The 22,895-nt window shown below is 35.2% G+C and overlaps 1 protein-coding gene across 9 annotated transcripts in view; it reads right to left on the bottom strand.

Moving 5' to 3' along the window:
- The window catches only part of STAU2 (staufen double-stranded RNA binding protein 2), a 317,921-nt gene that overhangs the window by 155,989 nt on the left and 139,037 nt on the right, over positions 1 to 22,895 (bottom strand). For all 9 annotated transcript variants that reach the window (XM_004762350.3, XM_004762346.3, XM_004762352.3 and 6 more), the window contains 2 exons: positions 17,132 to 17,263; positions 5,933 to 5,993 (listed from right to left, as the gene is read on the bottom strand). In XM_004762350.3, coding sequence (XP_004762407.1) covers positions 5,933 to 5,993; positions 17,132 to 17,263 — 193 coding nt within the window. The remainder of the gene's footprint in view (positions 1 to 5,932; positions 5,994 to 17,131; positions 17,264 to 22,895) is intronic.

The raw sequence follows: 22,895 nt of genomic DNA, 5'->3' as shown, positions 1-22,895 counted from the left end.
TTCCCAGGACCTGGAGATCATGACCTGAGCTGAAGGCAGATACCCAATCATCTGAGCCACCCAGGCGCCCCAGCCCTCTGAGTATTTTAAATATACTTTTTTGGGGCATCTGGGTGGCTCAGTGGGTTAAAGCCTCTGCCTTCAGCTCAGGTCATGATCCCAGGGTCCTAGGATCGAGCCCTGCATCGGGCTCTCTGCGCAGCAGGGAGCCTGCTTACCCGCCCCCTCTCTATCTGCCTCTCTGCCTACTAATGATCTCTGTCTGTCAAATAAATAAATAAAAATCTTTTTTTTTTTAAATAAATAAATAAATATACTTTTTGGGGGGGTTGCCTGGGTGATGGTTCAGTCAGTTAAGCAGCTGCTGCCAGCTCAGGTCATGATCCCCATGTCTGGGAGAGTCCCACATCAGGCTCCTCACTCAGAGGGAGCCTGCTTCTTCCTCTGCCTGTTGCTCCCCCTGCTTGTGCTCTTTCTCTCTCTCTTTCTCTCTCTCTCTCTAAAAAATAAATAAATAAAATCTTAAAATATATATATATATATTTAAAATTTATTTTTATTAGCCTATTTGTGTCCTTTGTGTTTATTTATTCTGTTGCTATATATGCTGCAATTTACACTATTTATCATTTGCCTTCTTTCTTACACTGCTTCATGAATTCATTTTCAGTTTTTATGTACTTATATCCATCTCTTTTTTTCTTCAAGCTTTCATCCTTTGCTTTTACACTAAAAAAAAAAAAAACTCATAGTGCAATCAATAAAAGCATCTTTAAACTGTTCATATGGCAGCCTTTCTTAAAAACCATGTATCTGACACTTTTTGTCTAAAAATTGAGTCAAATCAGTTTTTAAATTCATGAAAATTTAAATTCAATCTTTCCTAAGACTATTTCAGAAAAATATACTATGTTAATCTAATTAAAGACTTTCATTCTAGTTTCGGATTCTTTTCCATAAATGAATGTGCCTTTAACTACAAACTCAACTTGTATGACTGTAACAGAAGCAAGCTTAATGCTGCCTCTCTTCTCCCTAGAGTCAATGGGCAAGACAAAAGAATCCCAGCCCAAGTAATAAAAAGGCTTCTCATCACTTAGCCAAGCCCAACATAGCCACCCATGGACAAGAGGGAGACAGTCTTTCTGGAACATTTGAATCTGTCTTCCCTTGCTCAGGAGAGGCCCAGCATTTCCCCCTGCAGTCTCACCAGGTACAAGAGCACAGGCAATGAGGATGTGTCGGGGAGCGCCGGCTGCCAGTTCAACCCGCCTATATTCACAGGATAGGACTTCGTTCAGAAAACTAGCCAGGGCGCAAACAACCTAACAGTCTTTTAGAAGTAGATAGCTAAGTCAGCTACACGCTTAGATTTCCAATGTAGGATTTATGTCTAAATAAATAATTAACATGATCACTTTGTTTAATATTTAAATCCAACTAACTTAATTGTCTCATTACAAAGTGGTTTTGTTATGCGAGGCACAAAAGTAAATTGTTCGGGGACACTCCCAAAACACTTAAAGAATCTATTAGTCTGTTTTCTTAAAATTTAAAGTACAACCCTCACACACACCCGTATGAAAAAGCAGAGGTTCTAAATATGTACACAGCATGTGGGAAGTAAGCCTACAATCTATCTTAAGTCATGTCACTGGGAAAGTTTGGCTTCCTGGCTTCAGGCTGTTTAAGTTTAACAATATAAGAATATGACAGAAAAGTGACAAAAATTTTGGCAAGTCAACTATGATACTGAAAAGGTCAATAAGAATTCTATCCCATCCCAGAAGTATTTGTCCTGGGTCATCTCTAATGAACCTAGAAGAGCCAGCATATTTCACAGAGGCTAAATAAAACTTTTTAAAAGGTTAACGGAAAAATATTTATGTGAAAAATGCCTTCAAATAATCTTTTAGTAGGTGGATTCAGCACATACCAGTGAATACCTTTGAGCTTAGTCCAATTTTGAATTAAGCTAGAGTTCACCTTTAAGAAACAATGAACCTGTTTTTCAGTAAAACCCTCTATTAATAAAAAACATGGAATGTGAATACAAAATAAAAGATATTATCAACTGAACGGTATCTAAATATTTTACAAAGTTTTCCATGAGCGGTCAGTAGATCCTTAAAATGCCTGATCTTTTAAAAAACTTGTTAGTCATTCATCTGTAAAAATCTAGCTTTTTATGTGTATGCCAAGCATAAAATTGCCCCATGCTAAATTTAACATAAACCTCATATCACAGTTATGTGTTCTCGCACTTCAACATGACTATGACAGTGATTTAAAGAGTAAAAACACACAGAACAGTCAGTCTACCTTTTGCTGCAATTCAGCAGAATGAAGAAAGCCTGAGAAGCATTCAAAAATTAGGTCCATATTTTAAATCTGCAGGCAATCAAGCCAGGAGTCAGGCTATGCAATCACAATCACTTGCAAAACCATTTAAACCATTTTTTTAGTTGTAATTGTTAGCAGTTTCTTATAACTGTAATCTTTAAAAAAATATCTTCCACTTCAAAAATTAAATGCACATGTACATTAACTTTTTTTGTCTACTTAGAGTTAGGTGCTAGCTATGCCAGGTTAAAATTTTCTTTCTCCTTTCCAATCCTGCATTCTCTGCATTTAATTTTTGTACACTATGGTTCCAAGTTAATTTCACAATATTTATCCAAACAATGGTTAGCTAACTATAATTTATAAAGTAATATAGAGTTTAATAAAGAAAATAATACAGAGAGTCACTTTATGATAACATTCTACTTTTTACAAAGTAGTATGTTACCTTTGCAGCAGATGTTATTCAAAAACGGTTAATCATTTTACAAATGTTAGATTATTAAAGATACTCAGCATTATAAACTGGTATGCGTAACTCTTAACAGAGCTCATTGAATCAGAAGACATGAAACAAGCTGCTCAAGGTCAGAAAATGTGCCAGCGAGGCAGCCAGCAGGGACAACTTTGAATTCTTATCTTCCCCCACATGCGCCATCCCAAAAGATGCCCTCTCATCTTTGCCTGCAAAACTCTAAACACATTGAAAAAATTAAAAAAAAAAAAAATTTTTTTTTAGAAACCAAAAAAAAAAAAAAAAAAAAACCCAAACTCTAAACACAGGTATTCTTCATCAGACAGAAACTAGTTAGGGCAGAATTTCAAACTTAAGGAATTAAGTAAAAAGAATTTAACATTAATGTTACCATAATATACAAATTTAATTTTCAGCTAATGGATTCATCACTTGAATGATCAATTGCTAAGAAACAAATGTTTTGCTAATGTTTTATTTAAGTAGCTAGGAGTTGGCTCCAGAGGACACTGGAGAGCTGCTAGAGAGAACCAGCCATCAGGGAGTAAAACAGTTACATTTCAGAGCAGGGCTGCCAGCATCCTCTGTGATAACCTGAGGCAGAGACCACTCAGTGTTCAGACGGAAGAACCCAGGCTTTGGCTTTGTCACCTCTCACAGTCTGGAAGAGCTGAGGGATCATATCTTTCTTTCAAGTTCTCAACTTGAACGACTGGAAACTGAAGGAAGTTCTAAAGTGTTAACAGTTTAGTTAAGTTTCAAGCTGGCTCCGAATAGCTTTATCCCATCTAACATTATGTCTAAAGCAAATCTTTCATGCATTCTTACAAATTTCTGATCACTGACACTCACTGGCCTCTTTGTATTATCTCTTCCCCAACTCGCAAATAAGTTCCAAAATCCTTTAGCAAGTTAAAAAAAAAAAAATCAAAGCTAAGAGGCAAAATATCATTGTTAAATGATAGAGTTTGGGGGTGCCTGGGTGGCTCACTGGGTTAAAGCCTCTACCTTCGGCTCAGGTCACGATCCCAGGGACCTGGTATGGAGCCCTGCATTGGGCTCTCTGCTCAGCAGGGAGTGTGCTCCCTTCTCTCTCTGCCTGCCTCTCTGCCTACTTGTGATCTCTGTCTGTCCAATAAATAAATAAAATCTTTTTTTAAAAAATGATAGAATTTGTAGGTTATCTATACTGTGATTTCATGTTAAAACTATCTGACTTCTATATTCAAAAGCATAAAGTTTATATTCTTTGAAAAAATATCTAATGCCAAAAGTAACTACTAAAATATAAACTACATACACATTGGTCACCTGGTGCATTAAAAAACATCTGACAGACTAAAAGTGTAAGAAATGGGGGCACCCAGGTGGCATAGTCAGTTGAGAATCCAACTTTTGGTTTCAGCTCAGGTCTGATCTGAAGTCTATGAGATGGAGCCCCATGTCAGGCTCTAGGCTCAGTAGGGAGTCTGCTTGAAATTCTCTCTCCCCTTCCCCGTCTACCCTGCTCCCTCTGCCTAAATAAATAAATCTTTAAAAAAAAATCAAAAAGTGTAAAAATGGAATTTTTGATAAGACTACATAGAATTATGTAATTTTTATTTAAAAAGGGAGGGAAACGCCATGGAAGAAAATCAACATTCATTATGTAGTTACTAGGAAACAGGTACCATGCCAAGTATTTTACAAAAACTTAAAATCAATTTAATGTTTCTTATATTCCCCTACCAAGTAATTATAAACTGATATATTCAAACATTAAAGGAATTAAGCACAAACTCTCTGAGAATCCTGCCTTGATTCTATTTTTTTTTCCTTTGGGCTATACGCTAAACCTATCACATTCATCATTCTTATATATATATATAGACCAAAGGCTCAGAATCCTATTATTTAAATTATTCCCAGAAAGTAACTCATGAATACCATTACCTCACTGAAATATTCTTTTCAAGAAGCTAGTTTTGATGATCCAAGAATGCAATTCTCATAAGCACGCTTTGATTAAAGTTTGTTACTGATTTCATTTTACATCAAGAGATAAGATGTTAATATCAAAGAATACTCTTCATTACAATCATTTACATACTTAAGCTTAGTCAGTTTCTACAGGTTACAAGGAAGAGAAACAGAGTTAGACATGAGATAAATTTGGCTTCACTGAAGACTTCATTTCAGAGGGTCTTCATTGGCTGGGTATTTGTTTTACTGATATATAGTAAAATGGTGACGTCAGGGAAAACAGATGATTTTTGGGAGAGGTGGGAGGAAGTTAAAGAAAGATGCTTGTGCTTCCAATGCATAACAGTTTGATCATGTACCTCTGAGAAAAGAAATAAACTGAAGGGATTTTCAAGTGTCTGATAACACGATATTTGGAATAAAATTTTTCACATTTCTCATATTTCAATTAGCGACTTAAATAAAATAGTAAACATTCCAACAAGTCAGCACAATGTGAAAATGCTTATTACTGTGTTAAATGAAAACAACACAGTACAAGATAATTATATAAAAATATGTGTGTACATAAAAAGAACTGAAATGGGATACAGTTGATTTTATTTTTTTAATTTAATTACTTAACACATAGTGCATTATTAGTTTCAGAGGTAGAGTTCAGTGATTCATTCAGTCTTACATACTAACCAGTGCTCACTATATCCCAAGCCCTCCTTAATGTCCATCACCCTTTTACCCCATCTCCCTATCCTCCCCCACCCCAGCAATCCTCAGTACTTTGTCTCCTATTCTAGTTTGTCTCCCTCTCTGCTTTCATCTTCAAATAGTTGATTTTAGAGTATAATGGGTTTATAGATAATTGTTTTACTTTCTTGATTCTTTCATATTATAACAATGATGCAATAAAAACAGCTTTAAAAAATTAGATCCTCACCATGTAGAGTAAACGGTACTTAGTTTGCAATGACTAAACCATGCTAAGAATATGAGTGCTTGTGTCTTCCGTCAGCTCCAGGAAATCAAATACCATGACTTCCTTGTCTCTACCACAACATCTCAAGCCCAAATAGATCCAATAAATATCCAGTGCCAGTCTAATCGCTGAACCACTGACAAACACCAAGTGTAGTCAACATGAAAGTGAAAACTTACTGTTATTTGTTGGTTCAGGAAACCCAGCCTTTGGACCACTCCATCCTTTGTTTTCCCCTGTCTGAAAGATTAAGCCAATTATTTAAATTCAGAGAAACAGATTTATGCAAAAAGAAAAAAGTTAACTAGCCAATTAAGCAAAGGCAAAAGTCTCTCATGTGATTATTTATTCTCTCCCTCTTTAAACCCAGGACCATGGACACAAAAGTAATTAATATGAACAGTAACATTCTTCCTTTCCTATGTGCAAATCTATTCTTATATCTTCTTCTGCTTTTATCTGTTCATCTAAATTTATAATTTAAGTAATCAAGAAAGCCTCACAGTCGATACATGTAGTATATACAACATAGGCTCTATCTAGATGGTTAAAAAGCAAACAATTCTTAAACAGTAAATAATAATCATCACAAGTGCTAAAGTAACTCAAAGGGTTTTATGGTTTCTGAAGTCTAATCAACAATGGAAATTGTTCTCTGAAAGCTCTAAGAAGGGTCATGAAATATTGCTAATGACATATACAGAAGATTGAAAACTAAGCCCAAACTTTAAGTAAAACTTATAATATCCTGACTTTTGTCAGGCCATTTGATCTGCCTGTTATAAAAATATATTCAGATAAGCCAAGGTATTTTGAAGTAGTAAGTATTTTAGTCAAATTAATAAGTGACTTTAACTGGCTATGTTCTCTTTGTGTGGAGCTGGTCTTATTGATATAAAGTACTACAGGGGAACAAAGTCATATTTCCTATTATAATCAGCTTTTATATTTACACTATCAGATGTTAAAGTTCAAATGGAAAAATAAACTCTAGATATAAACACAAAATATAATCCTGGCAAATAGTATACCACTGTGAAAGGACAGAAGAGGAGTAAATGCTCATAAATGCTGGTGGGTGTCAATGGAAAGCCTGAGGAGACCCCACATACACATTCTCTGTGAAGATGAGATCAAAATGAGAAGAAAGCTGCCTGAGGGAGGTTAGAAGTTTGAGGAAAGTGAAGCAAGGTATTAAGTCACATTAGGGAAGGGAAGAGGAGGCAGATCAGAAGAATGCAGATTCTCAGGCACCCACCTCTGAGACTCAGGCACACAGTCTGCTTGAGAATGAGTCTGGGCAAGAAAATCAAGAACTGTGTCCCCACACCCACCATACTCTTATGATCAAGTAATAAGCACAACAGCTGACTACAGAGCATGCAGATATACCTCACCCCTTGGGACAGTGAAGAGGGACTGCTGAAACCTGAGGACAGAGCAGAAACATTGAGTGCAAAATCCTCCCAAACCTCACCCCACACAAAACACAGATAATAGCACGCCACTGCTGAAGGGATTTGAAGTCAGTAGTGATGAGAACAACAACAAAACTCAAAATGAGCTCAACTACTGACAGGATTGATAGCACCCTCCACACCCTCCAGAATTAACAGTCTGACAGAAAAGACATGCCTATTTCTCAACATAAATACTGTTGAGAAAAGACATGCCTATTTCTCAACATAAATACTGTTTAACTCAGGCTCAACAATGGACATTTTAAAATGTCCATTACTTATTCAAAAATTTTAAGACAATCAAAATTGCAAGAATTACCCATTGTCAGAGGACAAAGAACTCAACAAAACAGAACCCAGAGGTCAGAATTATAGGAAATAAATTTTACAATACCTAAGATTAGCAGGTTAGAAGATTTAATATATGTAATGTACATAATGTAATCACAGACAACATGTTTAAACATATGGGAAAACTCAACAGAGAAATAGAAACAATAGAACAAAAGCGATTGGAAATCTTGGGGGACAGTCACAGATGAAAATTAATGCTGATGTTATTAACACATGGACACATATGAAGAAATATTCACTAAAACTGCAGATAAATCAATAGAAATTATTCAAACTGAGGCACAGGAAAAAGAAGGTAAAAATTTAAAAGGAACAAAAGATACTAGAGCTACAAAACAATACCAATGGTCTAAGAAATGTGTAACTGGGAACTCCACAGAAGAGATGAAACAAAGAATAAGAAATATTTGAAAAATTAACAGCTGAGAATTTGATGAAGTAGCCAAATTATAACAATCCACAGATACCACATGCAGAAACCACTAAGCAGGAAAAATACAAAAAGAGGAAGAAAGAAGGAAGAAGAAAAAGAGGAGAAAGGGAAGAAGAAGAGAGGAAGAACAGGCAAGAGGGCAGAAGGATAAAGCAAAAAAAAATCATATTTACACATATTATAGTCAAACTGCTGAGAACTAATGAAAAAGGAAAATTCTGACAGCCTTCAAAGGGAAAAAGATAACATGAAGAGGAAAGAGCAGGTAAGAATTACAGCAGATGTTTCAATGAAAACTATGCAAGTCAAGAGACAATAGATCAGTACAGTAGATCCCCTTATCCACAGGGGATGCATTCCAAGTTCCCCAGCAGGCGCCTGATAGCACAGATAGTACAAAACCCTATATATACTATGTTTTTTCCTGAACATACAGACCTACAACATGTTTAATTTATAAAATAGGTACAGTAAGAGATTAACAATAATAAGTAATAAAATAGAACAATTATAACACTATAGGAAGTTATATGAACATGATCTTTCTCTCAAAATATCTTACTGTATTATACTCACTATTCTTGTGATGATTTGAGATGATAAAATGCCTACAGGATGAGATTAAGTGAGGTGAATGGCAAAGGCATTCTAATGTAAAGTTAAGCAACTATTAATCTTCTGATGAGCTTTCAGACCTGTGGATGGCCGCAGATGACTGAATCCATGGAGAGTGAAACCATAAATATGGGGGACTACTATACTGAAAGAAAAAAACCCAGAATCCTATATCCAGACAAAAATAACTTACAAAAATGAAAATGAAATAAAGACTTCTTTATCAAACAAAAACCAAGAGAAATTACTTCCAGTAGATTTGTTAATACAAGTAGTTCTAGAGTAAGTTTTATAAGCAGTATAATACCAGAAAGAAATCTAAACAAATGAACATTATTCATGAATATGGATCTACACGAATGAATGAGGAGTACTGAAAATGGTAAAAATGAGGGTAAATATAAGACATTTTTTCTGATTTCAACAACATAAAATGACAATTGATTATATAAAGCATAATTAGTGACAATAAATTGTGAGTTTATACTATATAAAGAAGTAATATGTATGACCACAATAGGAGGTCTCTCAAACATACAGAGTATAATCACAATAGGTCATAAAGACAGAAAAATAAAATGTATGACCATATTAGAGGTCAAAGAGAAGAAAGTGAACAAAGAATAAATGGAATAAATAGAAACAAGTAGTAAGACAATACATTTAAATCCAGCTGTATCAATAACTACGATAAATATAAATGGTCTTCAACTAAACCTTCAACTAAAAGACGAACTGTCAAATTAGATTTTAAAAAGCAAGACCCAGGACGCCTGGGCGGCTCAGTTGGTTAAGCTGCTGCCTTCGGCTCAGGTCATGATCTTGGCCTTCTGGGATCGTATCCCACATCGGGCTCCCTGCTCAGTGGGAGCCTGCTTCTCCGTCTGCCTCTGCCTGCCACTCTGTCTGCCTGTGCTCACTCTGACAAATAAATAAATAAATAAATAAAATCTTAAAAAAAAGCAAGACCCAATTATGTTTTCTTAAAAAAAGCAATTTAAGTATAAAGACACAGATAGGCTAAGACGATGGCAGAAAAATATCTCATGCAAACATTAATCAAATTTAAACTGGGATGGCTATAATAATATCAGACAAAGCAGAATTCAGGGAAAGAATTATCAAGGCTAAGGAAAGAAATCATATAATAATAAAGTGGCCAAGTCATCAAAAAAACATAACAATGCTAAATATATATATATATATATATATATATATATATATGTTAACCACAAAGCTTTAAAGTACACAGAACAAGACTGATAAAACTGAAAGAAGTGGATCAATCCAAATTATAACTGGAGACACTAACAATAAAAGAAGCAGAAAGAAAATCAGAAGGAATACAAGACTGGAAAGAAGCCAAAAAGAAAATTAAAACATATCTTGAACTGAATAAAAATAAAAACTCAACTTGTCAAAATCTGTAGGACAAAGTTAAAAATCTGCCAGTGAAATTCACCATTACAACAGATTCAACAGAAAAATCATATGACATATCAACAGATGCAGAGAAAGCATTTAGCAAAATTCAAAATTCAAAATGTACTGACAAGTTAAAAAAAAACAACAATCTCTTAATAAAGCAGAAATATAAGGAAATATCAATCTGATACAGAGTATCTATGGAAAAAAAAAAAACCTACAGGGGCGCCTGGGTGGCTCAGTGGGTTAAAGCCTCTGCCTTTGGCTCAGGTCATGATACCAGGGTTCTGGGATCGAGCCCCGCATCTGGCTTTCTACTCTGCAGGGAGCCTGCTTCCTCCTGTCTCTCTCTGCCTACCTGCGATCTCTTTCTGTCAAATAAATAAATAAAATCTTAAAAAAAAAAAAAAACTACAATCATTTGGTATTCATATGATTCATACAATCATATGGTATTCATAAAAGTGAAAGCCTAGATGACTTTCCTTCTGCAATGGGGAACAAGGTAAGGATATCTGCTTTCCTATTCAACAATCAACTACTTCTATTCACCATTGTACCAAATGCTCTTTTCACAGCAATAAAGCAAGGCAAGTAGATAAAAGCATACAGATTAGAAGAGAAGAAATAAAACTATCTTTCTTCATAGACGATATGGTCATCAATGCAGAAATTCCCATACACTACAAAATAAACTATTATAACTTATTACTCAGTTTAGCTAGGTCACAGAGTACAAGGTCAATATATAAAGACCAACTTTATTTCTATATAATAGAAAAGAACTGGAAATTGAATGGTACAGTCATTGGTTTAAAAACCAACATCATTAAAAAATATACCATTAATATATCCAAAAACATGAACCACTTAGGGATAAACATAAAAATTGTGTAAAGTATTTCTATGAAAACATACAAAACACCGCTGTGAGATACTTCTATAAAAACCTAAATAAATGGAGAGCTAGATCTTGTTCATGGACTGAAAGATTCCATATTAAGATACTGATTTATGTGAAACTGATATTCAACACAATCCTAAAGAAAACTTCCCAGTTGTCTCTTTCTTTTCTTGGTAAAGACTGATTCTAAAATTTCTATGGAAATGCAAAGGCTCCAGACTAGCCAAAATAATTTAAAAAATAAAAAAACAGAACAAAGACAAGAGTTCTTTATCTGATTTCAAACCCATACATAATTGTAATAGCTTCAGGATAGACATATGGATTAAAGGAACAGAATCTAGAAACAGACCCACAAATATGTGGTCAACTGATTTTCAACAATTGCTAATAGACTTCAATGGAAAAGCATTAATCTTTGAAACAAATGATGCTAGAACAACTGGATCACCTACACGGAAAAGGAGGGAAGGGGAGGACAGGAAGGGAGGGAAGGAAAAGGCCGGGGAGTTCTTGATCTGATAAAGAATTTGTGTCCAAAATATATAAAGAACTCTTCTACAACTACTCAATAAGAAAGCAAACTATCCAATTTTTAAAAAGACAAAACTTTGAATAGGCATTTCAGGGAAGAGAGATATGAATGGTAAATAAACACATGATAAAATATTCAACATTATCAGTTACTAGGGATATATAAATTAAATTCCAGTGAGATAATATTATACACCTACAAGTACAATCCAAACTATTAAAACCAACAATACCAAGAGCTGAATGTGAAGTAACTGCAGCTCTCAAACACTCCTGGTGGGAATACAAATTGGTATGGCCTCTCTGGAAAACCTCTTCACAGCTTCTTAACAAAGTTACACATGCACTAATTATATAAATATGTACATAAAGAATATACTAGAGAAATATATACATATAAAGACTTATACATGAATGTTTACAGCCACATAGTTTATAATAGCCTCAAAGTAGAAAGAGCCCAAATGTTGGCGCAGACTAAAACAGTAACAGACAATAGAAAAGAACAAACTAATGATAAATGCAACAGCACAGAAGAATCTTAGCATTATGAAGCCAGACACAAAAGGCTTCCTAATTTTTGAGCCAAATTATACGACGTTCTGGAAAGGCAAAATTATAGAAACAGAAATCAAGTGAGTGCTTGCCAGGAGCTAAGGAGAGGGTAAGAGATTAACTACAAACGGGAACTTTTCTGCAGTAACAGAAGTATTATACATCTTAATTGTGGTGGCAGTTAATGAATGTGTACACATATAACAACACACTTATGTCAAAATTCACTGAACTGCATCTCAATAAATCTGAAATTTTTTATAAAGTGGGGATATATTAGTATATACACATAGAATATCTCTGTAAAGATATTTATTTCTATTTATCAAATCCTTATATAATATTCACTGTATTTCAGACAGTATTCTAAATGCTGTACAATTAACTCATTGTGGGGAGATGCTATTCAAAAGAGAGACTAAGAAACCAAGGATCTCAGAGTGAAATAAGATTAACTTTTTCCTCAGTGTTTACCTGTTCATGCTATTTGAATTCTTTCAGCCATATATATAATTGTTTATTAAGAAAAAAGACTTTTTAAAAACATGCTTTTGCAGGTTTTTAAGCTGCTTTTGCCACATTCATCACAGATTTTATTGACAGATCAGTGTATTCAGTCCTTGTCCTGATCTCTCTGTAGCATATGGCTGCTACCTACTTCTTCTTTTTTTTTTTTAATGTTCTGTTAGTCACCATACAGTACTTCAGCTGGAGGAATCATGCTACCTACTTCTTAAAGCCACTCTCTTTTCCTGTTTACAGGTTTTCTTTCCTCTTCCTTCCCATCTCCCCCATGCACATTATCAGCTACAGAAAGCTTATCACACACACTTCAGAAATACCTCAGCTATCTATCCCCTTGCTTCTCTACCACCACTGCCTGAGTTCAGACCCTCAGCATCTTTTACCTGAACAGTTCTGCTAGCCTCGTAGCTGGACTCTCAGCCTCCTCTCATCCTGCTCAAATACCCTTCCTGTGTTACTCACACAGCTGTCTTTTGAAGAACGCAAAGCACATCATGTCACTTCTGTGTTCAAATCTTGGCGCTTTCCGTAGAGTTCCAGAACGGCGGCCTCCTGGTCTCCGGCCCGGAGGAGCCAAGAGCCCAGGGCCCCACTCCTCAGTGCGCCCTCAGAGAACAGCGCCCAGTAACTCCCGTCTGCCTGACCTCTGGCCACGCTCCGAGCTCACCGAGCCTGCAACCGGTTCAAGTATCTCCTCACCAGCGTTTTATGAGAAAGATACAGCAGGAGTCAATATCCTTGTGAGAAATGAAAAGTTCACAGTGACAGCGTCACTGCCCTGGGATCACACATTTAGGCCTGAACGACAGCATCCACAACCGGAAACAAAATCGAGAAAGATATGTCTTTGTTTTGTGGAAGTGTCTGCTCCGAAGCCCCAGAGCTGAGAGGAGGAGGAGGTGATGCACTTTGGAACCATATTTAGTAACAGCATTATTTACAATTGCCAAGACCTGGAAACAATCCACATGTCCATCAATGGATGAATGGATGAAGAAACTATGATCATGCCTGGCAAACTGTAACCCATGGGCCAAATCTGGCTGTTGCTTGTTTTGAAAATGAAGTTTTTTGGGAACACAGACGCGCTCATTCATTTCCCTATCATCTATGACTGCTTTTGTGCCAGGAGTAGCCCACAAAGCCTAGAATATTATCAGGCCCCTTACCAAAAAGGCTTGGCAATGATGCTGGATCTAGCTGTCACTTTACAGGAAATACAGCTCAGAGAGGAACATGGAGATCAATGTCGACACAACAACCAAAGCAGACTACAAGTTATTTTATAAGACAAAAGACTCAGTTTCTTCCCAAATAAATTACATAAAAGTGAAAAAGAAAAGGAAGAGGAAATTAATGTAGATTGAACAGTATTTAATAGAAATATCAGCCAAAAGCAATGTGTGACTCCTTCTAAGATCCTAATTGAAATAAGTGACTCGTAAAGCAAATTTTGACACAGTGCGGGGGGCGGGACTGAACATGAACTAATGTTTCTGATTTTTACTCATATGAAACAAATGACCCGACTACTATTAAGTATATAATAGTATGTTATATATAAAATACACTAAAATATAAAATGACAACCATGTTACCTTCATAGGCTCTGTGGGTCAGAAATTTTGGACAAAGGGGCACCTGGGTGCCTCAGTTGGTTAAGTGGCTGCTTTCCACTCGGATCATGAAATCAGGGTCCTGGTATTGAGTTCTGCATGGAGCTCCAAGCTCAGTGAGGAGTCTGCTTCTCCTTCTCCCTGTGCCTCCACCCCATGCTGTCTCTCTCTCAAGAAAGTAAATAAATAAAATCTTAAAAAAAAAAAAAAGAAATTTGGAAACTTGAAAGGCTGGGCTCAGCTAGAAATGTTGATTAAACACTGACAGATGCCACTTGTGTGACTGAATTCTGAGAGAGGCCATCTTGAGAGGCACTTTCTAAAGAGGAAATAGGGCAAGAGGATCAAGTGGGAGTTAGAGACCTTTCTGACCCCGCCTTTAGAGTCAGGCAGCATTTCCACTCTAACATTCCCGTGGTTGCAGTGAGTGATAAAAACCTGATCAGAATCGAGAGGTGGGGATTTTTATTTTTTTTAAGATTTTATTAACAGAGAGAGAGGACAAGCAGGGGGAGTCAGAAGCAGGCTCCCCACTGAGCAGAGAGCCCATGTAGGGCTCGATCCCAGGACCCTGGGATCGTGACCTAAGCTGAAGGCAGACACTTAACCCCCTGAGCCACCCAGGTGCCCCAAGAGGAGGGGATTAAGACTTCACCTCGTGATGGGGGCATGGCAAGCTCACCCTGCAGAACAGGAAGATGTTGCTGAAACCGTGTTTTGGAAAATACAGTCTGCCACAAATGGCTAGCAGCTGATATTAACAAATCATTTTCTTTTTTCCCTTGGGCATGGTAATGTTTGCATGGATTTGTTTTAAAAGTTGCTGCAGTGCCTGGGTGGCTCAGTCGTTGGAACCTCTGACTCCTGGTTTTGGCTCCAGTCATGATCTCAGGGTCATGTGATCAAGCCCCAGTCCAGCTCCCTGGAGTCTGCTTGCAATTCTCTCTTTCCCTTTGCCACTTCCCCCATACCTCCTGCTCTTGCGTGCTCTCTCTCTCTCTCAAATAAATAAATAGTCCTTTATGTGTTACAGTCAAAAAAAAAAAAACCTTAAATTAGTAACTCCTCAAGCTCTTTAACTTACATAAAAACAGTGGTCTCAGCTATTTCTGACTTTCCAGATTCATCTTCATATTCTCTAGGTTCTGGGATACTATTATTTTTGTTCCATGATTAAAGCTACTCACTGTTAACACTTAAGGGTTAGTTTTTTTAGTGTAGGGACCAAGTTTCAGTCATCTTATTATCTTCAGCTACCAGTGCTTGGCACTGAGTGAGTGCAATGGCAAATTTTATGTGTCATTGTCTGGACCATGGTGACTAGGTAACTGATCAAGCATTATTCTGGGTGTTCTATGAGGGTGATTTTGGAAGAGACTGACATTGAAATCACTGAACTCTGAGTAAAGCAGATTCCTCTCTGTAATGTGGGTGAGCCTAATCAGTTGAAGACCTACCTGGAAGAAAAGATTGACCTCCCCTGAAGGAAGAGGGAACTCAGCAGAAAGCTTCTGGACTCAAACTTAACTCCTGATTCTCCAGCCTAGTAGCCTCTCCCTCAGATTTTGGACTAGCCAAGCCTCTGCAACTGCACAGGCCAATTCCCTTAAATAAGTCTCTGTGACTAATGTTATGAATATGTATGTACACATACACACACATACACATCCTGTTGCACTGTTTCTCTAGAGAACCTTGAACAATAATATAGTGCATATACAAAAAATGTTTTCATATTAATAAAATTAGTGGTTTATTTTCACTTAACATACAAATACATGTCTATGAGGAGATTTACTTTGACATATATTTATAAATCACTCACCAGTTTTAAGTCAATATAAACGTGTTAAGTTAAAACAACATATACACAATATAAGAACTACAGAATCTTGAACACATGTTAGGTTTCATGTTACAAATACTTTTAAAAGAAGAAAAAGCATTGACTAGCCAGGTTATAAAAACAGAATTGAAATCTCTAGCGATATCACACACACAAATAAATCTTAATCACTCAAAATAATTGCCTAGATATTCACAGCTCTCTTAAAAAGAAAAGTATATCTAAATGTTTTCTAATAGATGATTTTGTTTTTACTCTGAATTTCAGAAATGTGTTCCTATAGAAACTGAAAATATCTCTAAAACAGAATCCTTATGTGAGAAACAGCATGGAAAAAAAAAAGCATATTGTTTTTGATAGAAATAATCATTAAGCCTGTTTTATGAATTTTCATTTAATAAAATGTTTAGTCAAAATAATTTCTACATGTGCACAGATAAAATGATAATACAAAATGGAATTAAGCTAGTTCCTACTAAGTTATCTGCCAAGTACAGAATTTGGGGTTCTCTGCTTCTCTTGCAACAGAGGTAGGTGTTAATGATGTCATTAACTGCTGCAGAAGAAATAGGGAACCCTGAACATAAGTCTTGGCAGAAAATAAACACCCTCTGAGTTTACCTTTAAATTTAAAGTAAATAGAAAAATTAGTTTATAGAGCGCCTGTCCAATATAGTTCCTGCCCTAAAGGGATAACTCAGGATCTTTATTTCCAGTGTTTTCAGCTGTATTCCAGAAATAAAGGCTCACAAACTCTGTCCTTTAAAAAGCACAAATTAAAACTGTGGCTATATGGCAAAAACCATGAGTCAATAAGCTAAAAAGTATTCAACTGGAATTATATAAAATTTATACAACAATATAATTTTTTAGCATTTTCCAACTGTAAGATTATAATATTTCATCTTGGCCCCATAAACAGATGTTATTTTGTACCTGGAGAATCTATCTTTAAAGATACAGAGTACCGCCCTGGGGCGGGAGAAACACTGACTTCTACTTTAACAGTAGTTAAGACATTACTTAGAGTCAAAAACGCTGGAATAGGATTTGTTCCTCACTCTGATATTCTGACAGGATAGGCATATGTACATATAAATTTAGCTCTCACCTTGTCAAGTTGATCTTGAAGACTAGTGGATGCTTTATAACCAAGCTGTAACAGCATTGCTTCTGCAGCATTTTTTTTGGCTATCTTTTTGTTAGGTCCTGTTCCAGTAGCAACTTCATTGCCTACTTTGACCTGACAAGATTAAAAGAAGAAAGTGAGGATAATTGCTTTGGTAAACAGGAACTTCTTAACACCATAAAACAATGTGTCATGCTCTTTAGCATTCAAAAATATAAAATTTGGTCCATAATGAAAACAGCAACTATGATACTAACCCATTTAAATAATGTTATAAATACAAGTGAAAATATACATGGGGAAAAATACAATAATATGGTTCTCAAACTGACAATGGGGGTTTATCTCAGGGTGACAGAATCTTAAATGATTTTTACTTCCTTACATATTTCTACGTTATTTGATTTTTTAAACAATATTATTTATACAAGCAAAAAAATAAAATTCACATTGTAACAGAATTTACATAGATTATGACTACATTTAGTGTTTTTATTTAATGAACTAAAAAGCTGAAATTCATGGTGCTGCCTTATAAAACAATGCTCACATTGCATTCCAAGTTAATAAAGTTTTATATAAATAGTTCCTGAGGAAAATTAATATACAAGGGTTAATACAATATTGTGGTTAAGAACAAAGATTTTCAGGTCAGATCTGGGTATGAAATTATTCTAGAGGTGCTTAGGTGGCTCAACTGGTTAAGCACTGGACTCCTAATTTCGGCTCAGGTCATGATCATGCAATTGAGCCCTGAAAGGGGCTCTAGCTCTACTCTGGATACAGCACCTCTTTGTCCCTCCCCAAACCTCCCTTTCTGTCTCTTTAAAAAAAAACGAAAAGAAAAGAAATTCAATTCTACTACTTCCTAACTGTATGAATTGATTCAAATTAGTCAACATCTTTAAGCTTCAGTTTTTTCATCAGTAAAAGAGGTACTCCTATACTACCTCACAGTATTGCTCTGAAAATTAAACAAGAAAATGTATGTATAATAAATCATAATTGCTCAATAACAGGAGGTGGGTTTTTTTAAGACTTTATTTATTTGACAGAGACAGAATACAAGCAAGAGGAGGGAGAAGCAGGCTCCCACTGAGTAGAGAGCTCAGGATTCTGGGATCATGACCTGAGCCGAAGGCAGACGTTTAATTGATTGAGCCACCCAGGCGCCCCTAACAGGAGCCTTTTTATCATTAGAACTATTCCACAATTATCTCTGGGAAACAAATGACACTCACATACACATATATGTCTATACATATATTTAAAATACATCAGCTATCCACACATATATTTTCCAAATTGGGTAGTGTTTTTAATGCTGCACCTGCCAAGAGCTAATGCAAAAAAAAAAAAAAAAAAAAAAGGAAAAGAAAAGAAAAAAAGTAAATCAGAACGTTAAAAGGAAAAAATTTTTTTAAGATTTTATTTACTTGAGAGACAGAGAATGAGAGAAAGACAGAGAGAGAGAGTGCAAACAAGCAGGAGGAGGATCAGAGAGACGCAGACTTAATGCTGAGCAGGGGCTCAATCCCAGGACCCTGGGATCATGGTCTGAGCCAAAGGCAGATGCTTAATTGACTGAGCTACCCACGTGCTCCCAAATAAATACATTAAGAAAATTTTTAAAAAGAAAGCAAGAAGTACAGCATTACAAGGACAAATAAGAAATACACAACCACAGTGAGATTTGTTTTTATGAATTGGTCTCAATAAGCGATCAAAGCAGCAAACAAGAAGATAATCACAACTTCATAAATTAAACAAAATAGTCTGAATAATCTAACAGGCAAAGAAGAAACCCCAGTAAAAATTAGAAAATATTTTAAGTAAGTAATAATGGAAATACAAAATATCAGAATTTGAAGTTTGCAGCTAATGGAGGGTTGAGAAGAAAATATATAGTCATAAAAGTTTAGGGAATATAATGAGCTAAACATCCAGTTCAAGAAGCTATTAGAGAAAAATGAATCCAAAGAAAATAGAAGAATAAAGACAAGGGCAGAAATTAAGGAAAATAGAAAACAAAATACGATAAAAAATTTTAAAAAGCCAAAAGTTGGTTTCCTGAAAAGACTAATAAAATGATAAATCAAAGATTAAGACTTATCAAGGAAAAGTAAGAGAAGACATGAATAAGAATGAAAATGGGAGATTTTGTTGTATAGCATTATATACATTACATTTTGTTGTATTACATCTTATATAGCATTAAAAAAAAAGGGGGGGGGATAGGGGTGCCTGTGTAGCTCAGTTTGGTTAAGTGTCTGCCTTTCTTCTGGGATCAAGTCCTACACGGCTCTCTGCTTAGTGGGGAGTCTGCTTCTCCCTCTTCTGATCTCCCTGCTTATGCTCTCTCTCTCTCCATGTCAAATAAATAAAATCTTTTAAAAAATAACAAGGGATATTGAATATTTCAGCTAAAATTTTTTGAATATTTAAATAAAGTGGAAAAATTCCTCAACAATACAAATTACCAAAACTGGCATAGAATAAACCCTGAACTGTATAGCTCTATAACCATTAAAAAATAGTAATAATTAAAAGCATTTCCACAAAGAAAACTCCAGAGAGCTCCTCCAGCAAGTTCTACCTAATATTTAAGGAAGAATAATGTTAGTCTTACAAAAATTCATCTAAGAATAGAAAAAGAGATATCAGTCCCCAATTATTCAGTGAGGTATCACTTTGATTCCAAAATCCAACAAGAACAGTATAAGAAAAAATTTTACAGACCAATTTCATTCATGAATATAACTGCTAAAGTTTAAACTATATAAGAGTAAACTGAACAAAGCAATATAAAGAAAGAAAAATCATGACCAAGTTAGGTTTATCACAGAAATTTAAGACTGGTCTAACATTTGAAAGTCAAACAAAATCTGTAAACAGAATCTGCTATATTAATAGGTTGAGAAGACAAAACATACGGTCATCATAATAAATGGAGCAAAAGCATTTGATAAAACTCAACATCCATTCATAATAAAAATTCTTAGTAAACTAGAGAAAAAAGTGAACTTCCTAAATACAATGAAGGGCATTTTGTAAAAAACCTATAGCAAACCTCAGCAAATGTTATACTTAATGTTGAAATTCTGAAATTAGAAACAAGACAAGGATGACTTCTATTTATACTAGCATTTAACATTTTACTACAAATCCTAGACAGAACAATAAAGCAAGAAAAAATATGGTATAGAATTAGAAGTATAAAAACAAACCATCATTATCTGGAGATACGTTTTTTACATAGGAAATCCAAGAATATCTACAGATAAATTATGAGAATTTATGAGTGTCAAGTTTTCTATGTAAATAGTAGTATACAAAAGCCAATTGCATTTTTATATCCCATCAACAATCAAGTAGAAAATTATAAAAGTTATTAAATGCAAATCAAATACCTATGATGTTTAAGAACTTTATACAGAAAATAATAAGCACCAAGAAAATTTAAGATAAACTTAATAAGTAGAGATATGCCATACTCATGCACTGAAAATCAGTATATCAATTCTCTTCAACGTGACCTATAAATTCAATAAATTTTCATCAAAATTCCACACATGTTTTTACAATATTTGACAAGCTGATTCCAAAATTTTCATGGAAATACAAAGTGCTAAGACCAACCAAGATCTTTTTGAGGAGGAATTTGGCAGCATTAAAATTAATTACTTCTGTTCCTCAAGAGAGCATCACTAAAGTCGGGGGGAAAAAAGGAGAGTCACAACACAAGGAAAGAGATTTGAAATGTCATGTAACTAAAAAGGATTCACATTCCAGAATATATAATGAATGCCTCTATGTTAATTTTTTTAAAAACTGTACAAAAGTAAGCAAGAGAGCTGAACAGGCAATCTATATTTGAAAATTTGGATTGTTTGACCAGATGTCACTGTGCTTTGTTTAGAAAAAAATTAGCTTCAATAGTTTCATGCCACTTTAATAAAATTTCACAATTATAATATACTGTGTACTGGCAATGAATTAGTATGTAGTACAACTAAATTTAGTTTTCAGATATAAAGCATGATACTTCTGCCCACAGTTTTCTTTTCTGGCTTTTGGGTGAAAGCATAATTGGCTATTTCATTTGTCTCAGAACATACCGATTCCCATCTGGTAACCAGACTTGTGTACTGTTTGCCATTTATTCTTATATAGTATTCAGGTTCCGTGTTACCATTTCTATCACTACTTTTAAGATTCAGTGAACAAAGTACTTCTAACACAGTGGTTAGAAAAAAAAAACCCATAAACCTTAAATATAAACAATGTGCAAATTATATGACAAAGAAATTATACTTTTCATCGAATTTTAGTAAAGATGAACTAAATGACCTAATTCTTGTAGTGTACGAAACACTGAAAATATATTTATTATAGAATTTCTGTAACAACTATCACAAATGTCACAGTTCAAATCTGTGCCATGTCTTTGAAATATTTCATTGCTTTTTCTTCCAAAACTAGAAACCATCACATTATGACAACTCAGCTGGATTCTACAGACCTCACTCAGAAGCACTGATCAATTGTGGTCCACAGTGGTTCCCTGGAGCGGAGTGAACACATGTGACCTGCCATATCTGTGCTGGCCTGCCCTGGCCTGAACACAGCAGGCCCTAGCTATAATGCGCTTGAGTCCTTGGCTAAAGCCAGGCCTGATACCTGTTATTTTTCCCAGTGTTTTCTCTGCTTCCCCAGCTTCACCCACCCCTGTGTTGTTGCTGGAATGCTTGCAAGCTAACAGATTAGGCTAGCTACGTCAGAAGCTTCCTCTACTGCTCTGAGGGTCAAAAGACTTGCCAAAGTAAATGGAAGCAAGATCACCGAGCAACAACAACAAAAAAGTATCATCTGGTTTTTTCATGCTACGTATGTCACTCACTCTCATTCAATTCTTTTGCTGCTTCATCTCTAAATCACATTTCTCCACCCAGGCTTTATACTCTTTGACTCCAGTCTCCTGCTCTTGGGGAATGCTGTTCCCATCTCGGCATTCACGTTGGATCTGAATCTGCCAGCTTCCCATCTGACCTACTCTGACAACTTCAGGACTGAGTGTTAGAAAAGGTGCTTCCAGATTCATTTTTGCCATTCACTCACCCCTCGCTTCTCACAAGTTTTTATGGAGGCATGGCTCAACAGTTTGCAGGTAGTTATCCCAGACTTATTTGTTACTACTGGAAAAGGTGAGTGTGCTGAAGGACTTTGATTCCCTAACAAACACAATGGTCACTCAAAAAAAAAGAAAAATCACATCATTATAAAAGCAATTAAGTATATAAGTAAACTTTGTAAGTCATCTTTCTAGAAAACTCAAAAAATTTTTAACCATTAAATATTTTTACACTAAAATGTTAATTTGTCTGCAAAGCAGTTCAATTATTTTGCTAAGCAGTAACTTTAAGACTGCCAGATTTTTACATTTAAACAAATCACTTAAACAAGTCAAATCCTCAAAAAATTAAAAACAATTCTAAAATAGCATATACCAAAGACAATCCATTATCTTTCAGTGAGTCACAAATAAAACTGATGAAATTTGCTTTATATTTTAAAAACCTGAGATTTTAATCACAGGTAGGAAAAATTAACTCAATAGAATGTGCTATATACAATGTGTATAAGCAATATCCATTTAATTTAGTTGTCATTATTTTCTCTTCAAAAAATTAAGATATAAAATATAAAAAGCTTTCTTATATAAAAAAAAAAAAGCTTTAAGAAATAT

The sequence above is a fragment of the Mustela putorius genome, unplaced genomic scaffold (assembly GCF_011764305.1).
Source record: "Mustela putorius furo isolate JIRA1106 unplaced genomic scaffold, ASM1176430v1.1 tig00003846_pilon_pilon_pilon, whole genome shotgun sequence".
In the NCBI taxonomy this organism is placed as follows: domain Eukaryota; kingdom Metazoa; phylum Chordata; class Mammalia; order Carnivora; family Mustelidae; genus Mustela; species Mustela putorius.
The sequence above is the reverse complement of the archived record's forward strand: the minus strand, read 5'-3'. Positions and strand labels throughout refer to the sequence as shown.